Source organism: Cnephaeus nilssonii, assembly GCF_951640355.1.
Source record: "Cnephaeus nilssonii genome assembly, chromosome: 20".
Lineage (NCBI taxonomy): Eukaryota > Metazoa > Chordata > Mammalia > Chiroptera > Vespertilionidae > Cnephaeus > Cnephaeus nilssonii.
In genome coordinates this window covers 39,098,531-39,126,079 of record NC_137091.1, presented here as the reverse complement: position 1 = coordinate 39,126,079, position 27,549 = coordinate 39,098,531, and the positions used below count along the sequence as shown (strand labels likewise).

At 58.5% G+C, this 27,549-nt stretch overlaps 1 protein-coding gene across 1 annotated transcript in view; it reads left to right on the top strand.

The window, feature by feature from the left end:
- The window catches only part of MEGF8 (multiple EGF like domains 8), a 41,800-nt gene extending 14,463 nt beyond the window's left edge, over nt 1–27,337 (top strand). Inside the window, exons 13-41 of the mRNA XM_079800007.1 lie at nt 71–271; nt 651–851; nt 1,274–1,510; nt 2,277–2,395; nt 2,484–2,615; nt 2,709–2,822; nt 3,301–3,549; nt 4,051–4,250; nt 4,588–4,798; nt 4,889–5,138; nt 5,644–5,776; nt 7,253–7,500; nt 7,581–7,691; nt 7,841–7,959; nt 8,260–8,467; nt 8,881–9,061; nt 9,584–9,747; nt 10,613–10,757; nt 11,471–11,702; nt 12,794–12,917; nt 13,050–13,263; nt 13,410–13,624; nt 19,287–19,494; nt 19,653–19,812; nt 20,135–20,327; nt 20,789–20,959; nt 21,046–21,176; nt 21,586–21,718; nt 24,368–27,337. Of these exons, the coding sequence (XP_079656133.1) occupies nt 71–271; nt 651–851; nt 1,274–1,510; nt 2,277–2,395; nt 2,484–2,615; nt 2,709–2,822; nt 3,301–3,549; nt 4,051–4,250; nt 4,588–4,798; nt 4,889–5,138; nt 5,644–5,776; nt 7,253–7,500; nt 7,581–7,691; nt 7,841–7,959; nt 8,260–8,467; nt 8,881–9,061; nt 9,584–9,747; nt 10,613–10,757; nt 11,471–11,702; nt 12,794–12,917; nt 13,050–13,263; nt 13,410–13,624; nt 19,287–19,494; nt 19,653–19,812; nt 20,135–20,327; nt 20,789–20,959; nt 21,046–21,176; nt 21,586–21,718; nt 24,368–25,636 (6,273 nt within the window). The 3' untranslated portion in view covers nt 25,637–27,337. The remainder of the gene's footprint in view (nt 1–70; nt 272–650; nt 852–1,273; nt 1,511–2,276; nt 2,396–2,483; nt 2,616–2,708; nt 2,823–3,300; nt 3,550–4,050; nt 4,251–4,587; nt 4,799–4,888; nt 5,139–5,643; nt 5,777–7,252; nt 7,501–7,580; nt 7,692–7,840; nt 7,960–8,259; nt 8,468–8,880; nt 9,062–9,583; nt 9,748–10,612; nt 10,758–11,470; nt 11,703–12,793; nt 12,918–13,049; nt 13,264–13,409; nt 13,625–19,286; nt 19,495–19,652; nt 19,813–20,134; nt 20,328–20,788; nt 20,960–21,045; nt 21,177–21,585; nt 21,719–24,367) is intronic.
- Nucleotides 27,338–27,549: the final 212 nt, after the last annotated feature.

Here is a 27,549-nt window from a genome sequence, read left to right as displayed (position 1 = left end):
GGCCTGAGGGGTGTGGGGACTGTGGGCCATGCACAGAGGCACTCATTCATACCCTTCCCCACTGGCACAGGTCTTGATTGTCCGCAGCACAACCATCACCCTGACACCCAGCCCAGAGACCGACGTGTCACTAGTCTATCGTGGCTTCATCCACCCACTGCTTCCGGGAGGGCCCGGCGGGCCAGGGGCTGAGGACGTGGCTGTGTGGGCCCGGGCCCAGCGCCTACACGTCCTGGCCCGGATGGCCCGTGGCCCTGACCCAGAGAACATGGTGAGGGTGCCGGGGACATCAGAGGGTTGTTCATGGTCCATACGGGGGAGGGGATGTGTGGTGCAGGGAAGACTGGGGAGGAGATGTATCCTTAGTGGAGGGAGGGCCATGGAGTGTTCACTTGTGAACACAGTTTGGGAAATTTTGAAGAGGGTGGGGAAGGTGTGTCTTACCACGTCAGATTCCCCTGAGGAGGAGGAGGGTCCCTGGTGCATTTGGAGGCACTTGGAGGTTCTCGGAATCTAAGGAGCCCTGAGGCGCCCCTCCTCTTCCCAGGAGGAGGTGGCTGCGAGGTGGGTTTGAAGCTCTCAGAGATGGGGCTGTGGCAAGTCCTGAGGCCCGTCTGTCCTCACCCCTGTCTGTCCTCTCCCTACTGCAGGAGGAAGTGGGGCGCTGGGTGGCGCAGCAGGAGAAAGAGACGAGGCGGCTACAGCGCCCAGGATCTGCTCGTCTCTTCCCACTGCCTGGCCGGGGCCACAAGTACGCGGTGGAGATCCGGGGCCAGCTCAATGGCTCGGCGGGCCCTGGGCACAGCGAGCTCACGCTGCTGTGGGACCGGACTGGAGTGCCAGGTGGCAGTGTGAGTACCCAGACCCAGGCGTCGGATCCTCTGGGATTTCTGAACCCCAGGCCACAAACCTTGGCTTCTGAACTCTGGACTCACCTTGCACCCTCCAGACTCCGCTCCCTGACCCCCAGACTCTGACCTGACCTCACCTGATATTCTGACCCCTGCCCACCTCTGTACCTCTTCCTTCCCTGACCCCACTGCCCCTGACTCTGCCCTTCATACTTTGACCTCTAATCTCTAGAATGTTTCAAATACTGATCCCCTTTTGTCTGCTAGTGGCCTAAATTCTGACTTTGTACATGCCTCACTTCTCAATATTGTCTCTACACACTTAAGTCTTTAGCTCCAAACTCTGATCCCTACTTCAAACCTTGACTCCTGACCCTCAGGTTGGAGCATGGGCCCCTGACTTCCTCTGCCTCCTCCCCCAGGAGATCTCCTTCTTCTTCCTGGAACCCTACCGCTCCACGGCCTGCGCCTCCTACTCCTCCTGCCTGGGCTGCCTGGCCGACCAGGGCTGCGGCTGGTGCCTGGCCAGCTCCACCTGCCACCTGCGCCAGAGTGGGGCTCACTGCATGGACAGTGCGGCCCGCGGGTCCTTGCTGGTGCTGGTGCCTGCCCTCTGCCCGCTCTGTGAGGAGCATCGTGACTGCCACGCCTGCACCCAGGTTCCTGCCAGGCCACTGAGGGGACAGTTTCCAGTTGGAGGCAACCAAAGCTGGGGACTGGGGAAGAGGCGCCCCCAGGGCTGACATGGGCAGCCAAGGGTCCCTACGGTGGCAGTATGGGGACGTAGCTGGGGCCGTTGTCTTTGATCTGTAGACAAGAGCCAGGTGGGGAGCAGAGGAGAGGGACTGGAGAGGGGGCTCCTGGCAGTCAGGACTTTAGGGGCCAGAAAACCCCACGGGTCACCTCTTCACCAGAAGGGCATTTATCGGCTTGGGCGGCAGAGTCCAAGGGTAGGCCTTCAGGCCATGGTTTCCCTGGAGGGTCATTCCTGGGGCATGGCAAGGGAGCCCCAGGGCTCCAGTCTTGCATTCCTCGCTCAGCCAAGTGGAAAGAGTGCCTTTCTGTCCCCACCCACTGTCACCCCCAGGTCAACAGGGGTCCCCGAAGTGCATTTTACTGCCTCTGGTTGGGTCTTGTGCCAGCTCTAGGATCAGTCAGTGAGGCCAGGGGTGGGGGTGGCCCTTTGCCTACCTCTGGGTCCCAAGGATTGCGTTCGCCCCCCACTCGACCATTCAAAGGGATTCTTGTGCCCAAAACACGAGAGGGTGCTGGGCAGGCAGAAGCCATGGATGTTGCTGGCTGAAGGGGAAAGTCTGGAGAGGCAGGCAGTGGGAGAGGGTAGGGGGCTTGGAGGGGTGGTCTTAGGGGCTGGGTAGGTGAGGGAAGCAGAGGGCTAAGCTGGGCTCTTACTTCTCCAACCCCCAGGACCCCTTCTGTGAGTGGCATCAGAGCACCAACCGCAAAGGGGACGCAGCATGCAGCCGGCGAGGCCGGGGTCAGGGTGCCCTGAAGAGCCCCGAGGAGTGTCCCCCGCTCTGCAGCCAGTGAGCCCCACTGGGCCCAGGGAGCAGGTGTGGGCGTGTGTGTACAGACCAGCCATGGCGTGACCCAGTCCTCACTCCTCACCCCCAGGCGCCTGACCTGTGACGACTGCCTGGCCAACTCAAGCCAGTGCGCCTGGTGCCAGTCCACCCACACCTGCTTTCTGTTTGCGGCCTACCTGGCCCGGTACCCATACGGGGGCTGCCGAGGCTGGGATGACAGGTGCGGTCAGGGTGGGTAGTGGGCTCCTGGAGGGGAGGGTGGAGAGGCGGGGGTGGCTGGGCTCTGACACCCTCCACCCCTGCCGCCCGGCAGCGTGCACTCAGAGCCCCGGTGCCGGAGCTGTGACCGCTTCCAGACCTGCCACGAGTGTCTGCAGAGCCACGAGTGTGGCTGGTGCGGCAACGAGGACAACCCCACGCTGGGGCGGTGAGCCTGGGCGGGGGGGGGGGGGCAGGAGGATGGGCAGGATGGGGTGGGCAGCTCTCCAGGCCCTAATTCTAACGGCTGCCCTGTTTCTCTGCCTCTCTGCCTTTTCCTTACCATCATCTCTGTTTCTCTCCCTCCCCACTTCTCTTAGTTTTTCTCTCTTCTCCCTCTCCACTCTGTCCCTGCTTCTGGGACTTGTTTTCTCTCATTGTCCTTCCTTCCTTCTTCTTGACCTTCTGTTTCCGTCTCTCCTTTCACTGTGTCCCGGTCTCTGTCTCGCTTCTGCCTTTCACCATCGTTTTTGTTTGACTACTCTTGCTTTCCCTCTGTTGCGTCCATTTCTCCTTTCTCTCTCTCCATATTTATATTTCTCTCTCTCTCTCTGATTGGCTTTCTCTCTCCTTGTAACTGTTTCCATCTCTTGTTTCTTTATCATCTCCTCCCGCTCCACCACCTTCTTCAATCTCCCACCCTCCAGGTGCCTCCAGGGGGACTTCTCCGGGCCCCTGGGTGGGGGTAACTGCTCCCTGTGGGTGGGCGAGGGCCTGGGGCTGTCCGTGGCGCTCCCTGCCCGCTGGGCGTATGCCCGCTGTCCTGATGTGGATGAGTGTCGCCTGGGCCTGGCACGGTGCCACCTGCGGGCGACCTGCCTGAACACGCCCCTCAGCTACGAGTGTCACTGCCAGCGAGGTTACCAGGGTGATGGCATCACATACTGCAATCGCACGTGAGTGGGGCATGGGTTTCCATGGAGATGCTGCCCCAGGGCTGGGGCATGTGGAGATGGGAGGAGGAAGTGATCGTGGTGCCGGAATCCCTCCTGTGGAACCAGCATCCCAGTGAGCCTCAGGTTTTTACCTTGCAGACTAGGTCCTCATTGGAGTGGCAGGGTCCCCAGTGTGACACTACTTACTGTGGAGGCAGGTCACCCATGTACTAGTAGTCTTCAGAGTTGCCATGGAGATGGAGGAGAACCAAGTTGAAAAGGGGTTTTCATAGAGAACAGATCACGAGTAGTGATGTGTGGTTACTATAGAGACAGGAGTTCCCACGTGTGATGGGGTTACCTTGGAGACAAGGCCATCCACGTGGTCTAGGACCAGTGGAACGGGCAGTAGCTTGTGATGGTGTTGCTCTGGAGATGATGGGGTGGAATGGGATGGCAGGGGATGCCTCGGGCACTCTGGGCCTGCCCAGCCCTTCCCCCACCCCTGCCACGGCCCCTCAGGTGCCTGGAGGACTGCGGCCATGGTGTGTGCAGTGGACCCCCTGACTTCACCTGCGTGTGTGACCTGGGCTGGACGTCGGATCTGCCCCCGCCCACGCCTGCCCCGGGACCCCCCGGCCCCCGCTGCTCCAGAGACTGTGGCTGCAACTTTCACAGCCATTGCCGAAAGCGGGGGCCTGGCTTCTGCGATGAGTGCCAGGGTGAGCTGCCCTCCTCCCAGACACCCCCGGACTGGCCTCAAGGGAGCCTCCTCGGGGTTCCAGTTTTCTTTTCTCTGCGTGGGCTTCAGTGTCCCCTCTTCCAGCTCGGGGTCCTCCTGACTCCTGACCTGCTCCTGACCCCTGACCTGCTCAGTGGCACTCATCTCATTGGTGGGGCTTAGTCCCCACTCTTAGGACTTGCTATTCCCCCAAGTCCGGGCCTTGGTTACCCTCCTTTGAAGCAGCGTGGTGAGGTCAGGGGTCAGGTGAGCCCGTTGGGCAGGCTCCTTCCACCCTTGTCCCTGACTCTCTGTCCTGCCTGCTGGGGTCTCTGCAGACTGGACCTGGGGGGAGCACTGCGAACGGTGCCGGCCCGGCAGCTTTGGCAACGCCACGGGCTCAGGCGGCTGCCGGCCGTGCCAGTGCAATGGGCATGGGGACCCACGCCGTGGCCACTGCGACAACCTCAGCGGGCTCTGCTTCTGCCAGGACCACACCGAAGGTGCTCACTGCCAGCTCTGCATCCCCGGCTACTATGGGGACCCCCGGTGAGCCAGGGGCCGGACAGGTGGGGTAGGGTGAGGGGCCTGTGGGGGAGGCAGGACTGGTCTGACACTGGCTCTTCTCCATCTCCCCAGGGCCGGTGGCTCCTGCTTCCGGGAGTGTGGGGGCCGCGCCCTCCTCACCAACGTGTCCTCGGTGGCACTGGGCTCACGCCGGGTTGGGGGGCTGCTGCCTCCAGGTGGTGGGGCAGTGAGAGCCGGGCCAGGCCTTTCATATTGTGTGTGGGTTGTTTCGGCCACTGAGGTGCTACAGCCCTGTGCTCCTGGGACCCTCTGTCCCCCACTCACCCTCACCTTCTCCCCCGACAGCAGCACCCCCTGCACGGTGAGCTCAGGGTTCTAGGGTTCAGACCTCTGTCTTCCCCACCCAGTGGGACTCCTTCGACAGACCCTGACCCCCATCATCCCAGTTTTTATCCTTCAAACCCCAAACTCTAGTCCCTCAACCCCCAGCCCAAAGACCTTCCCATTTACCAGATCACCTCTTGTTTCCTGGACTCCAAGTCTCCAACCCCCAGATCCTCAAACTGCCTTCCTCAGTACAGCCTGGTAAATGTGCGGTGTATGCTAGCTCTCACCAGCTGGTAGTGGCCACCAGGAGCCGTGTATTGAGAAAGCGGCACCAGGTGAGAGTGTCTGATTGATTAGCCATGTCTGCTGTCAACACAGGAGGGGGAATGGTGGTCTCCATGCCACAGTTTGACAGTCTGCCCAGTATGTTCAAACAGCCCACTTCCCTGTCTCAGATTGTCCTCTCCTCCTCCCAGACCCCAAGCATCCCTCTTTCTCATCCTCATCATCCCCTAATCCTCGGCTCTGCACCCCTCCAGCTGAGCTACGTGCTGGCCTTTGATGGCTTCCCACGCTTCCTGGACACCGGTGTTGTGCAGTCGGACCGTAGCCTCATTGCTGCCTTCTGCGGCCAGCGGCGGGACAGGCCCCTCACTGTACAGGCCCTATCTGGTATGGGGACTAGGGAGGGGGTGCCTCTGTCCTGGGCTGTGTATCCCTTGCTCCCCTGCATCTTGCTGACCAAGGTGGACTTAAGACCCAGCCCCACTCTGCCACTGACTTGCTGGATGAGGCAACCCCTTGCCACCTGTGGGTCTCCGTGTCTTCAGCTGAGAGGCAAATGGAGTATTGCTGGGCTGCCTCTGGAGAGAGGGCCAAGCGGATGTGTCTTTGGGCACACAGAAGGGCGGTGTGAGGGCCCTGAGCATCTCCTCAGCCTCGATTCTCTGCCAGGGCTGATTATGTCCTCGGGGCATGTAGCTGGTGGTCACGTGTGGGGGTGCTACTGGCATCTCATGGGTAGAGGCCAGAGGTGCTGCTCTATCCTACAATGCACAGGACAGCCCCACAGCCAGGCCTCACCAGCAGGGCTGAGGGAAGCCCAGCTCAGGCTGATGGAAATGCACTAGGAATAATTTGTTACCCCTGGCAGTTAAGGGCCCAAGTCTGGAAATGCTTCCTTTCATACTGCAAATCAGAGGGCCTCCAAGGCTGGGAGAGAGAGGCAGAGCTGTACTGGCAACCCAGACCCCTCACAGTGAGCGAAGGACTGAGGGCCCCTCATTTCGTTTCACTCACCAAGTATTTACGGAGCACCTGCCGTGAGCCAGGCCTGAGCTAGAGGTTAAGGTTGCAGCAGTGAACAAGGCACAGGGCTGCCTTCCTGGTTCACTGTGTGTGTGTGTGTGTGAGGGGAGGACATCAAAGTTCACTCAGAATAGGGAGGGACGGACGGAAGTGGAAGAGTGCCTGGCCTGTCTGGGGAGTCTTTGGAGAGTTTCTGTGCAGAGGTGAAGTCTCATTTGAGGCCTGAAGGGGGCGGTGTGGGGAAGGAGGGCTCCTCAGGGGAGGATTAGCAGGTGCCTAGGCCCTGAGGAGTGGGAGCAGGGCCTGGAGCTGGAGCCAGAGGGCCAGGGGAAGGCGATGACGTCAGAGGGCTTGCAGGGCCTTTTTTTTTTTTTTTCCCCAATATAACTTTGACTCATTTTTTACATATCATTAATTCCTGCGTCCCCCGCCCCCTTCCTCCTCCTCCGCCCCCCACATCTTTTTAAGGAGACTTGGTTTTATGAAAGAACAATAGGGAGTTGCGGAAGGTTTGGAGCTTGCGAGTGACAGGTTCAGATTCATGTTTTGTAAGGATCACGTGGGATGACTGAAGGGCAGAGTTGAAGGCTAGTTGGGGGTGGTGCTGGTGGCCAGGCCAGACAACTGAGGAAGTGGTAAGCAGTGGGTGAACAGGAGAGAAATTTAGGTTTTAAAACCAATGGAACTTGATGGGCTGGACTAGGGAGAGGGGTGCAGTGACTATAGATGATCGGGTGGCTGGCTTCCCTGCCCAATTACATGGGTTTTTCTCAAAACCTGGGGATGGAGCCGCGCCTGGACCTTGGCCTTGCTCCATGCCTCTGGCCTCTCTCCCAACAGGGCTGCTCGTGTTGCACTGGGAGGCCAACGGCTCCTCGTCCTGGGGCTTCAACGCTTCAGTGGGCTCTGCCCGCTGTGGGTCGGGGGGCCCTGGGAGCTGCCCTGTTCCCCAGGAGTGTGTGCCCCAGGATGGGGCCGCAGGTGCTGGCCTCTGCCGCTGTCCCCAGGGCTGGGCTGGCCCACACTGTCGCATGGCTCTGTGTCCTGAAAACTGCAATGCCCACAACGGGGCAGGGACCTGTAACCAGGTACAGGTGGGATGGGGTGAGTTAGGTGGGACAGGGTGGTGCTCAGGGCTCCCGCCGAGCTTCCTTCTTCTGTCCCCCAGAGTCTGGGCGTGTGCATCTGTGCCGAGGGCTTCGGGGGCCCCGACTGCGCCACGAAGCTGGACGGCGGACAGCTGGTCTGGGAGACCCTCATGGACAGCCGCCTCTCAGCCGTGAGTGGTGGCAGCTGTTTCTGGGGAGGTTCCACACAGCCTGGATCATTCTCCCTCCTCCGCTCCTGGACCACTCCCCAGACCCGATATTCAGCCTGATACTGTCATGACCTTAGCCCCACCCCTCATGCCCCCCCCCCCCCCCTCAGGACACTGCTAGCCGCTTCCTGCACCGCCTGGGGCACACCATGGTGGAGGGACCTGATGCCACCTTGTGGATGTTTGGGGGCCTGGGCCTCCCCCAGGGGCTGCTGGGAAACCTGTACAGGTGAGAACTGCCCTGGGGAGGTGGGATACCTAAATGAGAGAGAGGTCACCTCAGCGATGCTGAGATATCTGTCACATAAGAGTCCCTCAGGGGGATGCAGAAAAGGACACTCCAAAGGACACTGTGACACTTGTCACAGCAAGTTCACCTCAGGGATGGATACTTACTTGGGTGGTGTTACCCTGGTGACTGTCATAGGAGGGTCACCCCAGGGGATGCTGGGATATCTGCCAAGTGTGGGGTCACCCAGGGGTGCTGGGATGACTGGACAGTGAGGCTGCCTTTTTGTGTCGGCTCCAGGTACTCAGTGAGTGAGTGGAGGTGGACACAGATGCTGGCAGGAGCTGAGGACGGGGGCCCAGGCCCCTCACCCCGTTCCTTCCATGCAGCTGCCTATGTGCCCGCTGGCCGTGGTGCCATGTACTTGATGGGGGGGCTCACGGCTGGGGGCATCGCCCGAGACTTCTGGGTCCTCAACCTCACCACCCTACAGTGGCGGCAGGAGAAGGTGAGCATGTCTCCCACCCCCAAGCCCTAAAACCGGGCTCTGCTAAGAGACCAGGGAGCTCCTGCCGGCTTCTTCCCCAGAGGACACGGCTTCCTCCCTGGGCCCCAGCACAGGTCCCAGCATTGAGTTTCATTGGCCGTCTGGGTCACATTGTGTTCCCCAGCTGGTCTGGTCAAGGGGTTTGATGCCCTGGTGGGCCAGCCTATGGAGTGAGAGGCCGGCGTGGGAACAGGCCTGCTGCACTCCTGCTGGGCCCAGGGCCGGTCGGAGGGCCTATGGTATGACCAGCCCCAGCAGCTCACTATCTCCTTAGCGAGTTCAAGCGGAGTGTGGGGGAGTTTTGAGTCTCACTTCTACCCTCAAGATGACCCCTGACCTCTGGGCTCCCATGACCTCTGCCCTCTGTCTCTCAGGCCCCTCAGACTGTGGAACTTCCAGCTGTCGCTGGTCATACCCTCACTGCGCGCAGAGGCCTGTCTCTGCTCCTGGTGGGCGGTTACTCTCCTGAGAATGGCTTCAACCAGCAGCTGCTCGAGTACCAGCTGGCGACTGGCACCTGGGTATCCGGAGCTCAGAGTGGGACACCCCCCACAGGTGGGGCTAGGGACAGGAGAGCACAGCAGGCTCTCATCCACTCCCATACTCCATGGCCACTGCCCTCATACCTTGTTATCTCCCTGTTGTCCCCTGCCCCCTGCCCGGGTTCTCAGGTACCATCTCTTGAGAATGAGACGCTCAGTGTCTCTAACACCCTCCCCTTGACTCCATGAAAAGCTGCCCTCTTCCTGTCCAGTAACGCAGGTCACCATCTCCTCTCCCCAGATCACTGTCCCTCAGATAATCTCCTTTCTCCTCCTCTCCTTCTGTTCTTTGGTCACTGTCCCCAGGACATTCTGGCCACCCCGGTCCCCCTCTTCCCTTCCCCAGAGCCTCTGATGGTTATCCTTTGAACTCAAGGGAGAGAGAGGGGTTGGGAAGGGCTCCTGAGTCGGTGGCCTCAGGGCCTGGGAAGGTGTGGTCATGAGAAGGGGAGCCCAGGAAGGTGGGGGCCTTCCTGATCCCCAGGCCGTCCCCAGCCTCTGTTCTCACTCTATCCGCCCCCCCGCCGCCCCCCAGGTCTCTATGGTCATTCTGCTGTGTACCACGAGGCCACTGACTCTCTCTACGTGTTTGGGGGTTTTCGCTTCCACGTGGAGCTGGCGGCCCCATCCCCCGAGCTCTACTCCCTGCACTGTCCTGACCGAACCTGGAGCCTGCTGGCCCCTTCTCAGGGGGCAAAGGTCAGAAAAGGTGGTCTAGACAGATGGATGTAGTGGGTGGCAGGGAGGGGCCCTCCCGGAGGGGTCCTCCCTATCCCAATGATCCAGGACTAGTTCACCCCTGGACTCCTACTCCCCCTTCTTCACAGTCCCCTGAACTGAGCTGTGGCATCCCAAGTCTCCCCTGCTCCCTCCCTGGCTTGGAAGAAAGAATCCTAGACCAGGAGTTCCGAGGCCTGGGTTCTGCTCCTCCCCACTCTTGGTGCAGCCCTGGCAGGCCCCTCCCCCTCCCTGGCCTCCCCATCTGGAACTGGGGCTCTGAAGCTCCTTGCACCTCCTGCCTTCAAGGCCCAAAGAGAGGGGTGTGGGAGAACTTGCAACCTCAGATGTGCTGGTAGAGACAATTGCGTTTTCCATCCACCCCACATACTCCCAAGTCCTTCACAGATGCCCCCAGCCCAGCTGGTGAGGTTACATGAAAAGGGGACGCCCGCTTCCAGCAGTCTGGGCTAGCTCCTGGGGAGTAGCTTGTAACCAGTCTGGGGCCTGCACTTGGTGCCGGGGGCTGCTTGTCCAGGGGCCAGGCCCACGGGTAACGGAGCTGACTGACTGACAGCTCAGGGGAGGGCGGTGCTGGTTCTCTCCGAAGGGGCTCTGTGCTCGGCCAGGCTGGGCTGCCAGCTCACAGAGCACAGGATGTGGGAGCAGGAAAAGGAGGTGGCTCTGGGGCCTGCTGAGGAGGGAGGGAGGTTTCCTGAGGAAGGAGGTGAGATCTGAGGCAGGTTCACTGGGTGGGCTGGGGTGTAGGGAGAATCAGGGTGGCCGGTGGGCTGAGAGAGGGAGCAGAGGACTGTGGGCTCTGACAGGCCACCTGTCTCCCCTACAGCCCCGCCCCCGACTTTTCCACGCCTCAGCGCTGCTAGGGGACACCATGGTGGTCCTGGGGGGACGCTCGGACCCTGATGAGTTCAGCAGCGATGTGCTGCTCTACCAGGTCAACTGCAACTCTTGGCTGCTGCCTGACCTCACCCGTAAGTCCATTGCTGTCCCTGCGAGCCCCCGGCCTGGGACCCCTGCTCATTAGGAGTCACATGGGTCCCTCCAGACTCTCAGGCAAAGCTCCTGTCGCCTCCATGGTATCTAAAGACCCAAGGGGATGCCCTCCTTCCTTTTTTTTTTTTTCTTAGAAAAGTTCATTTTGCTGCTTTTATTGGGGTCTGTGGTGGGGGCCTAGGATTTCTACTGGCTCACTCATTATTGGTGAATTTAAAACCTAAGAGCAGAAAACAAACAAGTAGCTCACACAGTCAGATTTGAAGTCAGCCAAGTTCTCTAAAACAGATCTGGCTCTATCGACCTGGTCCTGGGCGGCCATGCGTGACTCCAGATAGCCTTCCTGGGAGCAGGGGCCTCTTGGGAAGGGAGGCCTGGCAGTCAGAGTGTCAGGCACTTGCATTACACAAAGAAAACAACAACTGTCAGGGCTGAACTGCAGCACTCGTCTCCGCTCCTAATTCCACTCGCTGCTCCTTTTTGTCTCTCCGTGTCTCTCTCCCTCGCTGTGTTTTGCTGTCTGTGTCTGATTCCCTGGCCCTGTCTGGCCTTTTCTGTCTTTCCCTGTCCTGCCCCGACTGTCTTTCCTCTCCTTGGCCTCTCTCACTGCTTGCTCGGTGTCCCTCTCTGACTGGTATCTTTGTGTGGGCCTCTTCCCGGAGTCTCCTGCCTGTTCTCTCTCTTTCCCCAGGCCAGGCCTCCGTGGGGCCCCCGATGGAGGAGTCTGTGGCCCATGCTGTAGCGGCAGTGGGGGGCCGCCTGTACATCTCAGGAGGCTTTGGGGGAGTGGCCCTGGGCCGCCTGCTGGCCTTGACCATGCCCCCCGACCCCTGTCGCCTGCTGCCCTCACCTGAAGTTTGTAACCAGTCTGGGGCCTGCAGCTGGTGCCACGGGGTCTGCTTGTCTGGGGACCAGGCCCACAGGTAATGGTGCTGACTGGCAGCTCAGGGGAGGGTGGTGCTGGTGCTCCCCGAAGGGGGTTCTGTGCTAGGCCAGGCTGGATGCCAGCTCACAAGGGAATATGGGCAGCTCATCGCAGGCAGGGCGGGCTGGGGGGCTCCGAGGGGCAGTCCTGCTTGTGGGCTGGAGCGTTATCCAAAAGTGCTTCCTGAAACGGGCTCAGGAACCACCTGAAGGAGCTGGGTCTGAACTGGGCCCTAAATGACCAGGAGACTTGGCACCAGCAGTTTCAGAGGTGGGGCTGTGATTGGCATATTGGAAAGACCACCTGAGTTTGGAGAACATGAGACTGGAAAGTGGGGTGGGGTGGGCTCAGAAAGCACTTCCCCAGAGCTTGGCCGAGGCACTGGCTCCGTCCAGTCCACAGACCCCCTCACCTGCAGTTTGGGAGGCTGAACACGCCGGGAAGCTGAGCTCACTGTCATAGGTTTAGCACCAACTCATTGGGCTCCACTTGTCCCGTTAAATGTGCCACCATCTTTACTACAGAAACATTAGAGGGTTTGACTCATTGGGTGTTATGTAAGAATGCGTACATCCACTGCTTTTCTGAAATCTGGAGAGTTCTGAAGCACTGGGCTTTCAAAGATTTGGGGTAAAGGATTATGGACCTCCACTGTGAATGACAGGGAGCCACAAAGGTTTGTGTAGGAGGTGGCAGGGGCAGCCCTGGGCAGAAAGAGAGCCTGGGGCTGTTGTGAGGGAGGGAGTGCCAAGGGAAGGCTGCAGGTAGAAACTAGACAGGAGGCCAGGGCAAGGGGAAGAGGCCTAACCGAGCAAAGGGCTGCAGAGGTGGGCAGGAGGGGACGGTCAGAGAAACCCAAGAGGCTGAAAGCCTTGGTGCTGGAGGGGCAGGAGGGTGTGACGTGTTGTTCAGTGTCACTGGCCTGGGTGACCGGTGGACACGGGACCATTAGCAGGTGGGATGGGGAAGGAGCAGGACTGAGTCTTGTGCTGAGTGCAGTTTGGCATAAAGAGGGCCTGGAGGCGGGGATGGAGGAGGAGGGGCGGAGCCTGGCTGGGTGTGAGGAGCCAAGGCCTTGTGTCTCCCCAGGCTGGGCTGTGGGGCACCCGCTTGCTCCCCAATGCCTCATTCCCCTGAGGAATGCCGACGTCTCCGGACCTGCAGTGAGTGCCTTGCCCGCCATCCCCGGACCCTGCAGCCTGGAGATGGAGAGGTGAGTGGCGTGAGGGAAGGTGGAGGGGCTCAGGAACCAGCATCCTCTTCAGCTGTGATTGGGTGGAGGAGCTGGGTCAGGAGGGATGCTGGGGACCCCGAGGACCTCACAGAGTCTGTCTTCCCCCACCAGGCATCTGTCCCCCGCTGTAAGTGGTGCACCAATTGTCCCGAGGGTGCCTGCATCGGGCGCAACGGGTCCTGCACCTCAGAGAATGACTGTCGGATCAATCAGCGAGAGGTCTTCTGGGCAGGGAACTGCTCGGAGGCTGCGTGTGGAGCTGCCGACTGCGAGCAGTGTACCAGGGAGGGCAAGTGCATGTGGACACGGCAGTTCAAGAGGACAGGTGAACACCGAGGCTGGGTCCCTGAAAGGAGAGGCTGGGGGCCTGGACTCCTAGTCTGAGGGAGGAGGGCTGGGAGCCTGGACTCCTGGTCTGAGGGAGGAGGGCTCCCAGCATCCCAGTTCTAATCACTATGCCCCCAACACTAGGGGAGACCCGCCGCATCCTCTCCGTGCAGCCCACCTACGACTGGACATGCTTCAGCCACTCTCTGCTGAACGTGTCCCCAATGCCGGTGGAATCATCGCCCCCACTGCCCTGCCCCACGCCCTGTCACCTCCTGCCCAACTGCACCTCCTGTCTGGACTCGAAGGGTGCGGACGGGGGCTGGCAGCACTGTGTCTGGAGCAGCAGCCTCCAACAGGTACTGCCCTCTGCCAGGGCGCCGGGCTCTTCCCTCTGCCCGGCACTGACTCTCCGCTGCCTCCTTCTCTGTCCTACTTCCTCTCCACCTCCTCGCTCTGGTCTCACCACACTTCCCCTTAACCCCATTCCCTTCTCTCCTCCCAGCGTCTCTTTCTTCCCTCCTTGCCTCATGAGTCTCCCTGGTGTGTCTTCTTGCCCCACGCCCTCAGCTCTTTCTCACGCACTCAGCTCTCCCGCCATCCTTCCATGTCTTAATCATCCCTCTTCCTACCAAACCCGTCCGCTTCCTCCTCCTTCTTTTTCTCTCTCTGCGTTTGAAACTTTTGCTTTTAAGAAACAGAAACCCACTTGAGCTAGTTTTATTATAAGGAACTGGGGGTATTTGATGGAATGTAGACAGGAAATACTGCTGCTCTGTGGTTCTTGGGCCACGTGGTCTCGCTTCTCAGCTGTTCTCTGCATGTCTCCATCCTCCGGTTTCTGGGCTCGGTGATAACACACATGGCCTCAAATGGCAGCCCTGACCCTCAGTCTAGGTGACGTTCTAATTCTAGAGACCACAGTCATCTCTGTTCATTGGTTCGCTGACATTCTCAAAGGGACTTCAGCTCAGCTTAGGAGTTAGGTGTCCAGCCTTGGTCCAAGGGGACAGCCGGGGAGGGGCAGGAGCACATGGTTCTCACTTAGAGTTCAGACCTGTCCCTCATCTGTGGCTGTGGGCTGGAGAGATCATTCTGGAAGGTCTGGGGAGGCACTCTATATGCCAGTGACAGTCTGCCCCTTGACTGCCCAGAACATGCTCTCTCATAAAGCCCATTCTTTTTTTCTTTTCTTTTTTTAAATTTTATTGATTTTGTAAAGGGAGGGAGAGAATAAGAGAGGGAGGGAGGGAGAGAGGGAGGGAAAAACATCGATTGGTTGCCTCTCGCACATGCCCCGATGGGATTAAACCTGCAACCTGGGTGTGTGCTCTGACCAGGGGTTGAACTCCCTTTTGGTGTATGGGATGACGCTCCAACCAACTGAGCCACCCGGCCAGGGCATAAAGCCCATTCTTAAGGTGCCTCTGCCCAGCATGCTTTAGCTGTCCCAGTGACAGACATAGAAAGCATTTATCCTCCCATCCTTCCCCAGCGGGAGACACGATTCACCTCCTGCTGTCATATCTGGAAGCAGTGTCACTGGGCCAGAGTTCCGAGTCTCCAGTTCCCACCGATGTCCATGCCCGTTCATATCTTTAGTTGTAAGACCCAATCGAGGTGTGACTCACCATCTCAACCCATGAGTCTACACGAATCCTTGGTAAAATAGGACTGATATCAACAGACCCCATCTAAGGTTTCTTTCTTTTTTTTTTTTTTAATATATTTTATTGATTTTTTACAGAGAGGAAAGGAGAGGGACAGAGATCTAGAAACATCGATGAGAGAGAAACATGGACCAGCTGCCTCCTGCACACCCCCCACCGGGGATGTGCCCGCAACCAATGTACATGCCCTACACCGGAATCGAACCCGGGACCCCCCAGTCCGCAGACCGACGCTCTATCCACTGAGCCAAACCGGTTTCGGCTAAGGTTTCTTTTAAAAAAAAATTTTTTTTATTGATTTCAGAGAGGAAGGGATAGGGAGAGAGAGAAACATCAATGATGAGAGAGAACCATTGATCGGCTGCCTCCTGCATGCCCCCACGGGGGATTGAGCCCACAACCGGGCATGTGCCCTGGCCAGGAATCGAACCGTGACCTCCTGGTTCATAGGTAGACGCTCAACCACTGAGCCAAACTGGCTGGGCCCCATCTGAGGGTTTCAACACCAGTGACCAATTCACCAGTTCTCCAGATACAACCTGGAATCCAACTTCTGACACTCTCCACCTGGAGCAGTGTCAGGTCCCACAAGTTAAAGAGCTCAGAAGGCTGCCCCCGCTCCAGACGTCAGTCACAAGTCCAGGCCTCCTGCACTTCTGGCCCACCAGCCATAGATCCAGTTCCCACCAACCCTTCTGCAGGTTTGCTGATTTGCTAGAACAGCTCACAGAACTCAGAGAAGCATTTCCTTACAATTATAAAGGATGTGATTTAGGAAGAGCCACGTGAGGAGGTTAATAGGGCCAGATGAGGCGGGTGTATGGAGTTTCCATGCCCTCTCTGGGCACACTAGCCTCCCAGTGGGTGTGTATACCAACTCTGAGCCTTGTTTTTCTCAAGAGTTTTTATAGAGCTCAATCACCGGGTCAGTGGGTGGGGCTAAAAGTTATACCCCTCTAATCATTTGATCTTTCTGGTGACCCTCCCTAAGTTACCTCATAAACTCATGGGAGAAAGGGGCTCCTGGCAAATTGTAGCTTTGTGCCAGGAATTGGACAAAACCCAAATTAGTCCTAACTGTTTTGGCTCAGTGGATAGAGCGTCGGCCTGCAGACTGAAGGGTCCCAGGTTCGATTCTGGTCAGGGGCATGTACCTTGGTTGCGAGCACATCCTCAGTGGGAGGCGTTCAGGAGGCAGCTGATCGATGTTTCTCTCTCATCGATGTTTCTAGCTCTCTATCCCTCTCCCTTCCTCTCTGTAAAAAATCAATAAAATATATTAAAAAAAAACACCCAAATTATTTTTTGTGTTGCACCACACCATCCCATAGGCAGGCTGTACAAATTAAATGGGAGGATGTATTGATAGAACATGGAGCAGAGCCTGCCATTAAGTAAAAACTCAGCAACGCCCCAGGTTCCACCCACGGGGAGATGCCCAATCTCCACTTTCTGGGACACACCTGGAGGATCCCTGCGTGGCGGGGGAGTGGATGTCCCCGTGGGGGCTCGGTGTGACCCTGCAGTGTCGGTCCTTAGCAAGCGGAGGCCTCTCCGCCCCCAGCCTGGGTCTGTCTGGTGATGGAACTCCTCCCAGATATTGAGATTGCCATCATTTGTCTTTGTGGGTGCGCCAGGGACCAGAAAGAGCACGTGCTGCTCCCGGCCCCTGTGCGCCTGCTCCAGGGCAGCTCCAGGCCTGAGGCAGGCGCAGGTGATGGAGAGCACAAAGCTGATTCTGCCTGCGAATGTGGGAGGACTCCGCCAGATCTTCTGGTTAAAGGGTTGGCTCAGGTTTTTAAAAACCACCACAGCACAGACCAAGCATAAGCGGCGTGCAGGCCAGGGCTGTTAGGATCTGGCTCGGGCAGCTGTATTTCAGCCATCCACCATTGTTCTTTATAACTTTGGCCTCAGAGCCTGGCACAGGCAAGATAATGCTCTCCTCCCTGGCTGGCTGACTTCTTTCCTCCTTCCCTTTCTCCCTTCACCAGTAATAATATATATACATTATTGTTGACAGTATTACAGATGTCTCCCTTCCCCCCACCCCTTTAACCAGTTTCTTTTATTTTTATTTTTAATTGTCACCTGAGGACATTTTTTTCATTGATTTTTAGAGTGGAAGGGAGAGGGAGAGACAGAGAGAAACACCGATGTGAGAGAGACACATTGATTGGTTGCCTCCCTCATGGACCGGGAGCCTGTAACCGAGGTGCATGCCCTTGACTGGAATTGAGCCCAGGACCCTTCAGTCTGCAGGCCAATGCTTTATCCACTGAGCAAACCCGCTAGGGCCACCAAATTCTTTATTGAGCACCTTCCTTGTGCCCAGGCACTTTGCTAGGCTGTGGGCACGTCAGTAGATGAGCTTGGATCCTGCTTTCGGAACTTACGTTCATATGTCTCTGCCAGGAGCACAGGTAATGCAGTCATGGTGTTACAGGCAATGCAGTCATGGTGTTACAGGCAATGCAGTCATGGTGTTACAGGCAATGCAGTCATGGTGTTACAGGCAATGCAGCTATGGTGTTACAGGCAATGCAGTCATGGTGTTACAGGCAATGCAGCTATGGTGTTACAGGCAATGCAGTCATGGTGTTACAGGCAATGCAGCTATGGTGTTACAGGCAATGCAGTCATGGTGTTACAGGCAATGCAGCTATGGTGTTACAGGCAATGCAGTTATGGTGTTACAGGCAATGCAGTTATGGTGTTACAGGCAATGCAGTTATGGTGTTACAGGCAATGCAGCTATGGTGTTACAGGCAATGCAGTTATGGTGTTACAGGCAATGCAGCTATGGTGTTACAGGCAATGCAGTTATGGTGTTACAGGCAATGCAGCTATGGTGTTACAGGCAATGCAGTCATGGTGTTACAGGCAATGCAGCTATGGTGTTACAGGCAATGCAGCTATGGTGTTACAGGCAATGCAGTTATGGTGTTACAGGCAATGCAGCTATGGTGTTACAGGCAATGCAGTCATGGTGTTACAGGCAATGCAGTCATGGTGTTACAGGCAATGCAGCTATGGTGTTACAGGCAATGCAGTTATGGTGTTACAGGCAATGCAGCTATGGTGTTACAGGCAATGCAGCTATGGTGTTACAGGCAATGCAGCTATGGTGTTACAGGCAATGCAGTTATGGTGTTACAGGCAATGCAGCTATGATGTTACAGGCAATGCAGCTATGGTGTTACAGGCAATGCAGCTATGATGTTACAGGCAATGCAGCTATGGTGTTACAGGCAATGCAGCTATGGTGTTGGGCGGCATCGCATTTGTCCATTAGGGAGGTCATAGCAGAAGGCGCTGTGCAGACTGGAGCCTCAGGCTTCTCTCCACCAACTTGCAGATTGCTCTGCTGTCTGCCGCTGGGTGCACTAAATTTAGATCAGAGACCTAGCCTGGTAGAGAATTTGGCAGTTGAGCAAGGCTCAGCTCATCGCTGGCCATAACCCTCAGCTCATCGCTGGCCATAACCCTAAGCTCATCGCTGGCCATAACCCTCAGCTCATCGCTGGCCATAACCCTCAGCTCATCGCTGGCCATAACCCTCAGTGGGCTCAAAGCTTTGGCCACAGCAGTCGGGGTTTTCTGTCTCAGGATTGCATGCTGGCTTTGGTTTTTCCTAAGTGCTGCCAGCCCACCAGCCCAGACGACTCTCTTTCCTCTTCTACTTTACTTAAGGCCCGAGCAGTAAATGAAATGGTCTTATACGCGGAGGTCCGTTCCCAGGGGCCTGACCCTCATTACGCACCGTGTCTGGGTCTCAGGATGTGCTAAGTGATGGCAGTGAGCTGCTGCCATCTCTGGTGGACTTCTCAGCTTCCCAGGCTAGGATGGGAGCCGCTGCCCCGCAGCCAGGTCCTCCTGACACTAGTTTCTCTCTCCACCTGGGATGGTTGTAAGAAGCAGCTGAGCCCTGAGCCCAGGGGGTAGAGAGGACTCACTACACCAACACAGAAGCCTGGTGCAGAGCGCAGCCAGGTGCCCCGGGGACGGGAGCCGGAGCTGGAAAGCTGCCGCTCCATCGGTGTTTGGGGGTGTGGTGTTCATCTTCGCTTTCTTCCCTGCTTCTTCCTCTCCTCTTCATTGCGGTCATTTGCTCATTCAAACGGCCCTGCAGCCCCGGGTTACATAATCTTCCAGTTTCCAGGAAGTCCCCAGTCTGACTCGGTAACGGATGCTTGAGAGGGAGAATGCCATGATGACCAGGTGGTGTCCACTTTGGTCCACCCAGGGTGGCCGGGGAGGGTGAGCTCTCCGAGCAGAGGGTGTAGCTGGGAAGATACCCAGGAGGTGTTTATCTGACCCAGTGGATCTGCATTTCTCCTCCTCTGGACAGTGTCTGAGCCCCTCGTACCTGCCCCTGCGATGTATGGCCGGAGGCTGTGGGCGGCTGCTCCGAGGGCCCGAGAGCTGCTCCCTGGGCTGTGCTCAGGCAACCCAGTGCGCCCTGTGCCTGCGGCGCCCCCACTGCGGCTGGTGTGCCTGGGGGGGCCAGGATGGGGGTGGCCGCTGCCTGGAGGGTGGACTCAGCGGCCCCCGTGATGGTGAGAGGGGCTCGGGGTGGGGTGAGAGGGGCTGGCGCGGAGCATGGAGGGGTGCTGGGGGCTGTCTCAGAGGTGGGGCTCAGGGGAAGTAGGAGCAAGGGCCTGGGTGGCTGGTGGGAGATACGGGGGCCCCAGTGACGCCCTGTGTCTTGTGCTAGGGCTGACGTGTGGGCGTCCTGGGGCCTCCTGGGCCTTCCTGTCCTGCCCCCCGGAGGACGAGTGTGCAAACGGGCACCATGACTGCAATGAGACCCAGAACTGCCATGACCAGCCCCACGGTTATGAGTGCAGCTGCAAGACAGGCTACCTCATGGACAAGTGAGGCTGCGGCCGGACTGGGGCCTGGGCTGGGCTCCAGGGGAGAGGGTCCGGACAGCCTGGAGGAGGAGGGTGTCAGGAGCAGTAAGGGATGGAGCATGGACCACAGCAGGGTGAAAGCAAGCCGTCCAAGGCGTGATGATGGTAGGATTGATCCAGGGGGACTAGGTCGTGGAGGGCAAGGTTATGAATTTGATGGGGTACCCCAGGAAGAGGGGCTGTGGGCAGGCTCCTGCAGAGGGGAGAGATGGAACAGCAGGGGTGGGCATGGTGAGGGTGGGCTCGGCCGCGGCCCTGCCCTGACCCCGCCCTGCCCCCGCAGCGTCACGGGGCTGTGCCGCCCAGTGTGCGCCCAGGGCTGCGTGAATGGCTCGTGCGTGGAGCCTGACCACTGCCGCTGCCACTTTGGCTTTGTCGGACGCAACTGCTCCACGGAGTGTCGCTGCAACCGCCACAGCGAGTGCGCCGGCGTGGGGGCCCGCGACCACTGCCTGCTCTGCCGCAACCACACCAAGGTGGGCGCCCCGCCCTGGCCCCTGACCCCGCCTTCCTGGCCCTCAGCCCACGTTCCCGCATCTTGAGCCTCACACGGGGTTGGGGATGGCATGACCCTGTCCCAGAGAGGTGGGGGAAGGCTTTGGGGACACCGCCCGGGTTGGGTTCACAGAGGGGCTGCCCTGGGATAGGGGACAGAGTTGGTGCTGGGCCAGGGAGGGTGGGTACGGGGAGGAGGGTTTGGAATAATTTAGGGAAGGGGCTTTCTGAGCTCGGCACCCTGGGTTGTAAGGACTGGACCCCCTGCCACGAGGGGTGTGTGAGCGAAGGCGGCAGGGTGAAACCCAGACAGGCTGGGATTGCCCACGCCAAGTGCCGAGCCTGCTGCCCCTCTGTGGGAATCTCAGAACCTAGGGCCTCCCCACTGCCGTGCCCCCCACGACTCTCCAACCCTGCTGACCACCTTGTCCCTGGTTTCCAGGGCAGCCACTGTGAGCAGTGCCTCCCGCTGTTCGTGGGTTCTGCCGTGGGGGGCGGGACCTGCCGGCCCTGCCACACCTTCTGTCGTGGCAACAGCCACGTCTGTGTCTCCAGGAAGGAGCTTGAAATGGCTAGGAGGGAGCCGGAGAAGTACTCCCTGGATCCCGAGGAGGTGAAAGGGCCTGGGGTGGCGAACTCCTGGGTCTGAGGGGGGCTGGGCCATGCCTTTTCGTGATTATACTGTCCTTCCTGGGCCAGATTGAAAACTGGGTGCCGGAGGGCCCCAGCGAAGACGAGGCTGTGTGTGTAAACTGCCAGAATAACAGCTACGGGGACAAGTGTGAGAGCTGCCTCCACGGCTACTTCCTCCTGGATGGGAAGTGCACCAAGTACGTGGCAGGCCTGGGGCCTTTGCCCTGTTCACTGGGCCGAGCTCTGGGGGGCAGGCCCCGCCCCAGTCCTCAGGAGAAGATGAAATCCCCGGGAGCCCCCAGGCCAGGTGTGAGGGAGGAGCTGGATTCAGATGGGAGACCCTCAGTCTCAGAGGCAGCGCTGATGGAGACGAGTGGGCAGAGAGGGCTGCTTACCTTCCCCGGCCCACCCCTTCCTTCTGAGTGGTCCGTGCAAGCTGGGTTCTGGTCCTCACGCTGCACTTACCAGCTCTGTGGTCTTGGTGAAGGGCTGGGCCTCTGGGAGCCTGTTTTCTCCTCTGGCCTGCGTTAGAGCTCCCGTACGCAGCGTCCAGCAGGGCCCCTGCAGGTCGTGTAGCACGCTGACCCCAGTCTTCCTCCCCCTCAGGTGCCAGTGTAATGGCCATGCGGATACCTGTAACGAGCAGGACGGGACAGGCTGCCCGTGTCAGAACAACACAGAAACGGGCACCTGCCAGGGGAGCTCCCCCAGTGACCGCCGAGACTGCTACAAGTACCAGGTGCGGCTGGAGAAATGAGTCACGGGCCACGGCCCCGCAGCCCCAGGGGATCAGAGCTGGGAGGAGGCAGCCTGGCCCGGGCAGGACCGACATTGTGGTTTTGAACTCTGTGGTCATGAGGTCAAGGTCAGCATGACAGACTGTTTCTGAGCCCCAGTCAGTTTCAGGCCCCGGGCAGTCATGCTGGACAATCCAGAAATGAGCCTCTTGGGAAGGCAGGCGGGGGGAGGGAGATCACTCGGGCTGGTGAGGAGACAGACTCCACTGTAGATAGTCATGACTTAAATGTTGCAAATGCCAGAAAACCCATCTTGTAGTAGCTTAAGCAAAAAAGAAATAGTATTGGCTCTCAAAACTGAGGTCTGGAGTCTGCCTTCAGGAATGGTTGGATCCAGGTGCTCACACAACGCCATCAGGAATATCCCTTTCCCTGAATATTGACTCTGCTTTCCTCTGTGTTGGCTTCATTCTCAGGCAGGTTTTCCTCCAAGTGGCAGCTCCTACATAATGACCTTGAGCTGATAGGGGATCTTCATATCGTTACTGATACCCATATTCAAATTCCTTGAGTCCGTTTTCTTTCTTTGGCCCGGGGGGCTCCCTGCATTAGCCACCAGATTGGCTGCCATGTTGCAAGCTCGCTCCCACAGAATGGATATTCCATGTTCCCTCCTTGGAGTACAGCTCTCCCCACCCCCCACTGACTTCTCTCTCTAGTTTATTTATTTATTTTTTAAAAAAATATATTTTATTGATTTTTTTTACAGAGAGGAAGGGAGAGGGATAGAGAGTTAGAAACATCGATGGGAGAGAAACATCGACCAGCTGCCTCCTGCACACTCCCCACTGGGGATGTGCCCGCAACCAAGGTACATGCCCTTGACCGGAATCGAACCCGGGACCCTTGAGTCCGCAGGCCGACGCTCTATCCACTGAGCCAAACTGGCTAGGGTTCTCTCTCTAGTTTAGAGGGGAGAAAAAAATCCCTGTTTGCCTCAGTCACCAGCACCCATCTACAGAAACATCATATCTACAAAGATGCAACTCCACCCAAAATGCCAACTGAGCCCTGGTTGGTTTGGTTCAGTGGATAGAGTGTCAGCCTGTGGACCAAAGGGTCCTAGGTTCAATTCCGGTCAAGGGCATGCACCTTGGTTGCAGGCTCCTCCCTGGCCCAGGCCCTGGTCAGGGCACGTGCAGGAGGCAACCAATCAATGCATTTCTCTCACATCTATTTTTCTCTCTGTCTTTCCCTCTCTCTTCCACTCTCCCTAAAACTCAATGGAAAAATGTCTTCAGGTGAGGATTTAAAAAAAAAAAATCTTCAAAAAAAAAAATGCTAACTGAACTTCACAGGCTTTACTGACGCTTGACATTTCCATCCTGGACCAGAATGTTTGCTTTCTTGATACATAATCAAAGCTTATTGGCCTTAAAACACACAAAAAGAAGTCGCAGGGATTAATTCAGCCCTCCTCCAGCAGCTCCGTGGGCAGCTATGAAGCAGCGGTTCTTTAGCTTCTAGTAACGACAGGCGTAGGGAGGATGGATGTGGGGAGTCCCGTCACCGAGGGGTGCTGTGCTGTGGAGACAGTGGAGACCGCACAGAAGCGGAAGGCTCTTCAGGGCGGTGCGGGGCCTTGGCAGGGTGGAGATATAAGCGGAAAACGAGGCTCAGAGACGTGCCATGTCCTGCTGCAGGTCAGCCAGTTGGGTGTGCAGCCTGGACTGATCCTGGTCCGATCCTAGAGCCTGAGTGGTTTCCACTGGACAAAATAGCTGTGATCCATCCACTCATTCACACGACTGAGCACCTACTAGATGGCAGGCACTGCAAGGCACTGGGGCACAGTACGGAACGGAAACGGGCACAGTGATCTGTTCTCAAGGGATTTACATTCTCACGGGCGTCCAGCCACAAACACCTGAACAAGTCAGACAGATGCCCGGTGTGGTAGTGATGAGCAGTAAGGAGGGAATTAAACAGCAAGGGGAGCGAGAAGTGTTGGGAAGCGAAAATGGCAGATATTGAGGCCAAGGAAGGCCTCAGTGAGACGGTGACACTTGAGTAAAAACCTGATGGGAGTCGGGATGCCAGACACACAGACATGGGCGAAAAGGCAAGGCAGGTGGAGAGTGACCCAGGTAGAGGATCAGCCAGCGCAAAGGCCCTGAGGTAGGACCTATCAACCCAGTCCAGGAACAGCGAGACGGGCCCACCCTGTACTGATTTCAGCAACCCTGGGAGCCAGCCATGTTTACTACCTACGTACAGAGGAAGAGCCTCAAGTTTAGTGAGGTTCTATCACTAGTTCAAGGCCGCACAGCTAGTGAGGAGGTGGAGCCAGGATTCAACAGAGTTCCTCATCCTGTGCCTCAGAATTCCAGAGGCCTCAGCATCAGGACTCTGTGGTCACCCGGTGACACCAGGGATAGCAGTGCTGGAGTTTAGGGTCCTGGCAGGGGGTTCAGGGGGACCACAGAGAGGAACCCACTCTGTGCCAGGGGGTCCAGGGGGACCACAGAAAGTAGCTGGGCCACTGGGGGGACTGGGCCTTGCTACCTACCAATAGGAACAGGGTGCCAGTTTGCTTGGAGGAGTGCTGGGCACTGAGCTGAGCCCTGATGGCTGCCTCCACCCACCCACAGTGCGCCAAGTGCCGGGAGTCATTCCACGGGAGCCCGCTGGGCGGCCAGCAGTGCTACCGCCTCATCTCTGTGGAGCAGGAGTGCTGCCTGGACCCCACGTCCCAGACCAACTGCTTTCACGAGCCCAAGCGCCGGGCCCTGGGCCCGGGCCGCACGGTCCTCTTCGGTGTGCAGCCCAAGTTCACCAACGTGGACATCCGCCTGACGCTGGATGTGACCTTCGGGGCCGTGGACCTCTACGTCTCCACCTCCTACGACACCTTTGTGGTCCGCGTGGCCCCCGACACGGGTGTCCACACAGTGCATATCCAGCCGCCCCCGCCCCCACCGCCGCCCCCACCCCCTGCGGAAGGCGGGCCCCGTGGGGCCGGGGATCTGGGGGGACCAGGGGCCGGGAGTGGGTCAGGCACCCCAGTGGAGCCACGGGTGCGGGAGGTGTGGCCACGGGGGCTGATCACCTATGTGACCGTGACGGAGCCGTCAGCCGTGCTGGTGGTTCATAGCGTGCGGGACAGACTGGTCATCACCTACCCCCACGAGCACCACGCCCTCAAGTCCAGCCGCTTCTACCTGCTCCTGCTGGGCGTGGGAGACCCCAGCGGGCCGGGCGCCAACGGTTCGGCGGACTCGCAGGGCCTGCTCTTCTTCCGGCAGGACCAGGCCCACATTGACCTGTTTGTCTTCTTCTCCGTCTTCTTCTCCTGCTTCTTCCTCTTCCTCTCCCTCTGTGTGCTGCTCTGGAAGGCCAAGCAGGCCCTGGACCAGCGGCAGGAGCAGCGCCGGCACCTGCAGGAGATGACCAAGATGGCCAGCCGCCCCTTTGCCAAGGTCACCGTCTGCTTCCCGCCCGACCCAGCTGCCCCAGTTCCTGCCTGGAAGCCGGCCGGACTCCCGCCACCCACCTTCCGCCGCTCTGAGCCCTTCTTGGCACCCCTGCTGCTGACGGGGGCTGGCGGGCCCTGGGGACCCGTGGGAGGGGGCTGCTGCCCCCCAGCCATCCCCACCACCACTGCCGGCCTGCGAGCCGGGCCCATCACCCTGGAGCCCACGGAAGATGGCATGGCAGGTGTGGCCACCCTGCTGCTCCAGCTGCCTGGCGGGCCCCACGCGCCCAACGGTGCCTGCCTGGGCTCGGCCCTGGTCACACTGAGGCACAGGCTGCATGAATACTGTGGGGGCGGCGGGGGTGCTGGGGGCAGTGGCCACGGCGCAGGTGTAGGTCGGAAGGGACTGTTGAGCCAGGACAATCTCACCAGCATGTCCCTCTGACAGGCCGGGTCCCTCAGCCACAGCAGCCAAGTGCCCTGATGGGGCCCCTCCACACGGGGGCCCCTGGACACTGTCCTCAGCGGACTCTGGTTTCCTTCCCCTGGGGGTCCCCACGCAAGGCCTCCTTTGTTGTGCATTCAACAATTATTTATTGAGTTCCTACTGTGTGCCAGGCACTGTTGAAGGCACTGGACCGGGCAGAGAGGAACCGAGACAGAGAAGTGTCCCTAGTCTCCTGGGACTGATGTGGAAAGTCAACTGGGCATCCGAGAAGCTAGATAGAAACAGAAGGAAAGGCTGGGGGAGTGTGTTCCAGGCAGAGGGAACAGGTTCCTGATGTGTAAACCAGCTGTTTTAATGGAAAGAGCATAAAGCTGGCCAGTGTGACCCCAGCTGAGTGTGAAGAGGGGATAGGGCCAGGGTTAGGCCCCTGGGGCTGGGTCACCCAGGGCCTGTGGGCCCCAGATAGGGTTTGGGGTTTTGTTCTCAGGGCAATCGGAAGCTGTTGGACAGTTTTATGAGGGGGATGACAGGATCCGATGTACCTATTTAAGAGGTCGCTCATCTGTGGCAGGGAGAATGGATTGGAAGGGCTGAGAGAGACAGAGCAGGGGGACAAGAGAGGGTGATGGGCAAATCAGGGTGGTGGCCGTGGGAGGGGGAGTCAGGGACAGAGCAGGATGTGGGTAGAAGGGTGTATGGGTAGTGTGAGTGTCAGCGTGAGGGAGGGAGGGAGGGAGCCAGAAGGACCCTAACTTCGTGGCCCATGGATGATGGAGTCGTTTATTATTATTATTTTTGTTAATCCTCACCTGAGGATATTTTTTCCATTGCTTTTCAGAGAGAGTGGAAGGGAGGGAGAGAGAGAAACACAATGATTGGTTGCCTCCTGCACCCCCCAACCAGGGGCGGGGAGGAAACCTGCAACCCAGGTACGTGCCCTTGACCGGGAATTGAACCCAAGACACTTTGGTGCACAGGCCAACGCTCTAACCACTGAGCCACACCAGGCAGGGCTGGGTTGTTTATTAACATGGGCAGACTGGGGCTTGTGGGGGCAGAGCAGGAGCCTAGTTTGGGGCCTAAGATGCCCTTTGGACATCGCAAGTCAGGTCCAAATGGGAACAGAAGCCACTCAGTGTCTCAGCAGAAGGAATTGAATGCAGGGATGGCTGGGCTGGTGGAGGACAAGGCTGAGAAGAGTCAGAGGCGGGACAGTGAGGCAGCCCCGGGACAGGAAGCTGCTGCTGCTGCCCCTTGGCCGGAGGGACAGACCTCTGGCGGTGCTGCCTGACCCCAGGACTAGGGTCACAGGCTCAGAGGGAGCGCTAGGAGACCAAGCCACTGGCTGAGATGCCCCAGGCATGGGGGTGAGGGAGTCGGGGTGGACACCAAGGCTGGAGGTAAGACTGGTGGAGACCTCAACACACCAGACAGTGCTGCCTTGAAGACTTTGGGGTTCTCCCAGGGGCTGTTCCCCCCTCAGCCATCACCTTGGACTTCGGAGCGCCTCTACCCCTTGAAGACACCCACCTCCAATCCTAGCCACCTTGAGGTTGAGACTCCTTTCCCAAGACTTCATCCGTCAGCTGCTGTTTTGGACCTTGGAGAGCTGGGCCCTGCATCTTCCCCTCTGCCAGGGGCCGGCTGAGAGAATGGGGAATGATCGGGTCAACAAATAAAGAGTGTGGGAAGACCGGTGTCCACGCTCTGCATGCAGGAGACGGCCTGGGCTCTCCGACCCGGACCCTTGCTGCCTCCTCTGAGCCCCATGGCCCGGCTCCTCCGTGGCCCTCCTGGGCAAGCGTCTGAGTGGTGCCACCATAGAAGCTCTGGTTCCCAGAAGGGACAAGCCAAGGGGACATGAGGGCAGTGAGGCCTCGGACTCTTCCCCAGGTCTCTGTCGCAGGGAG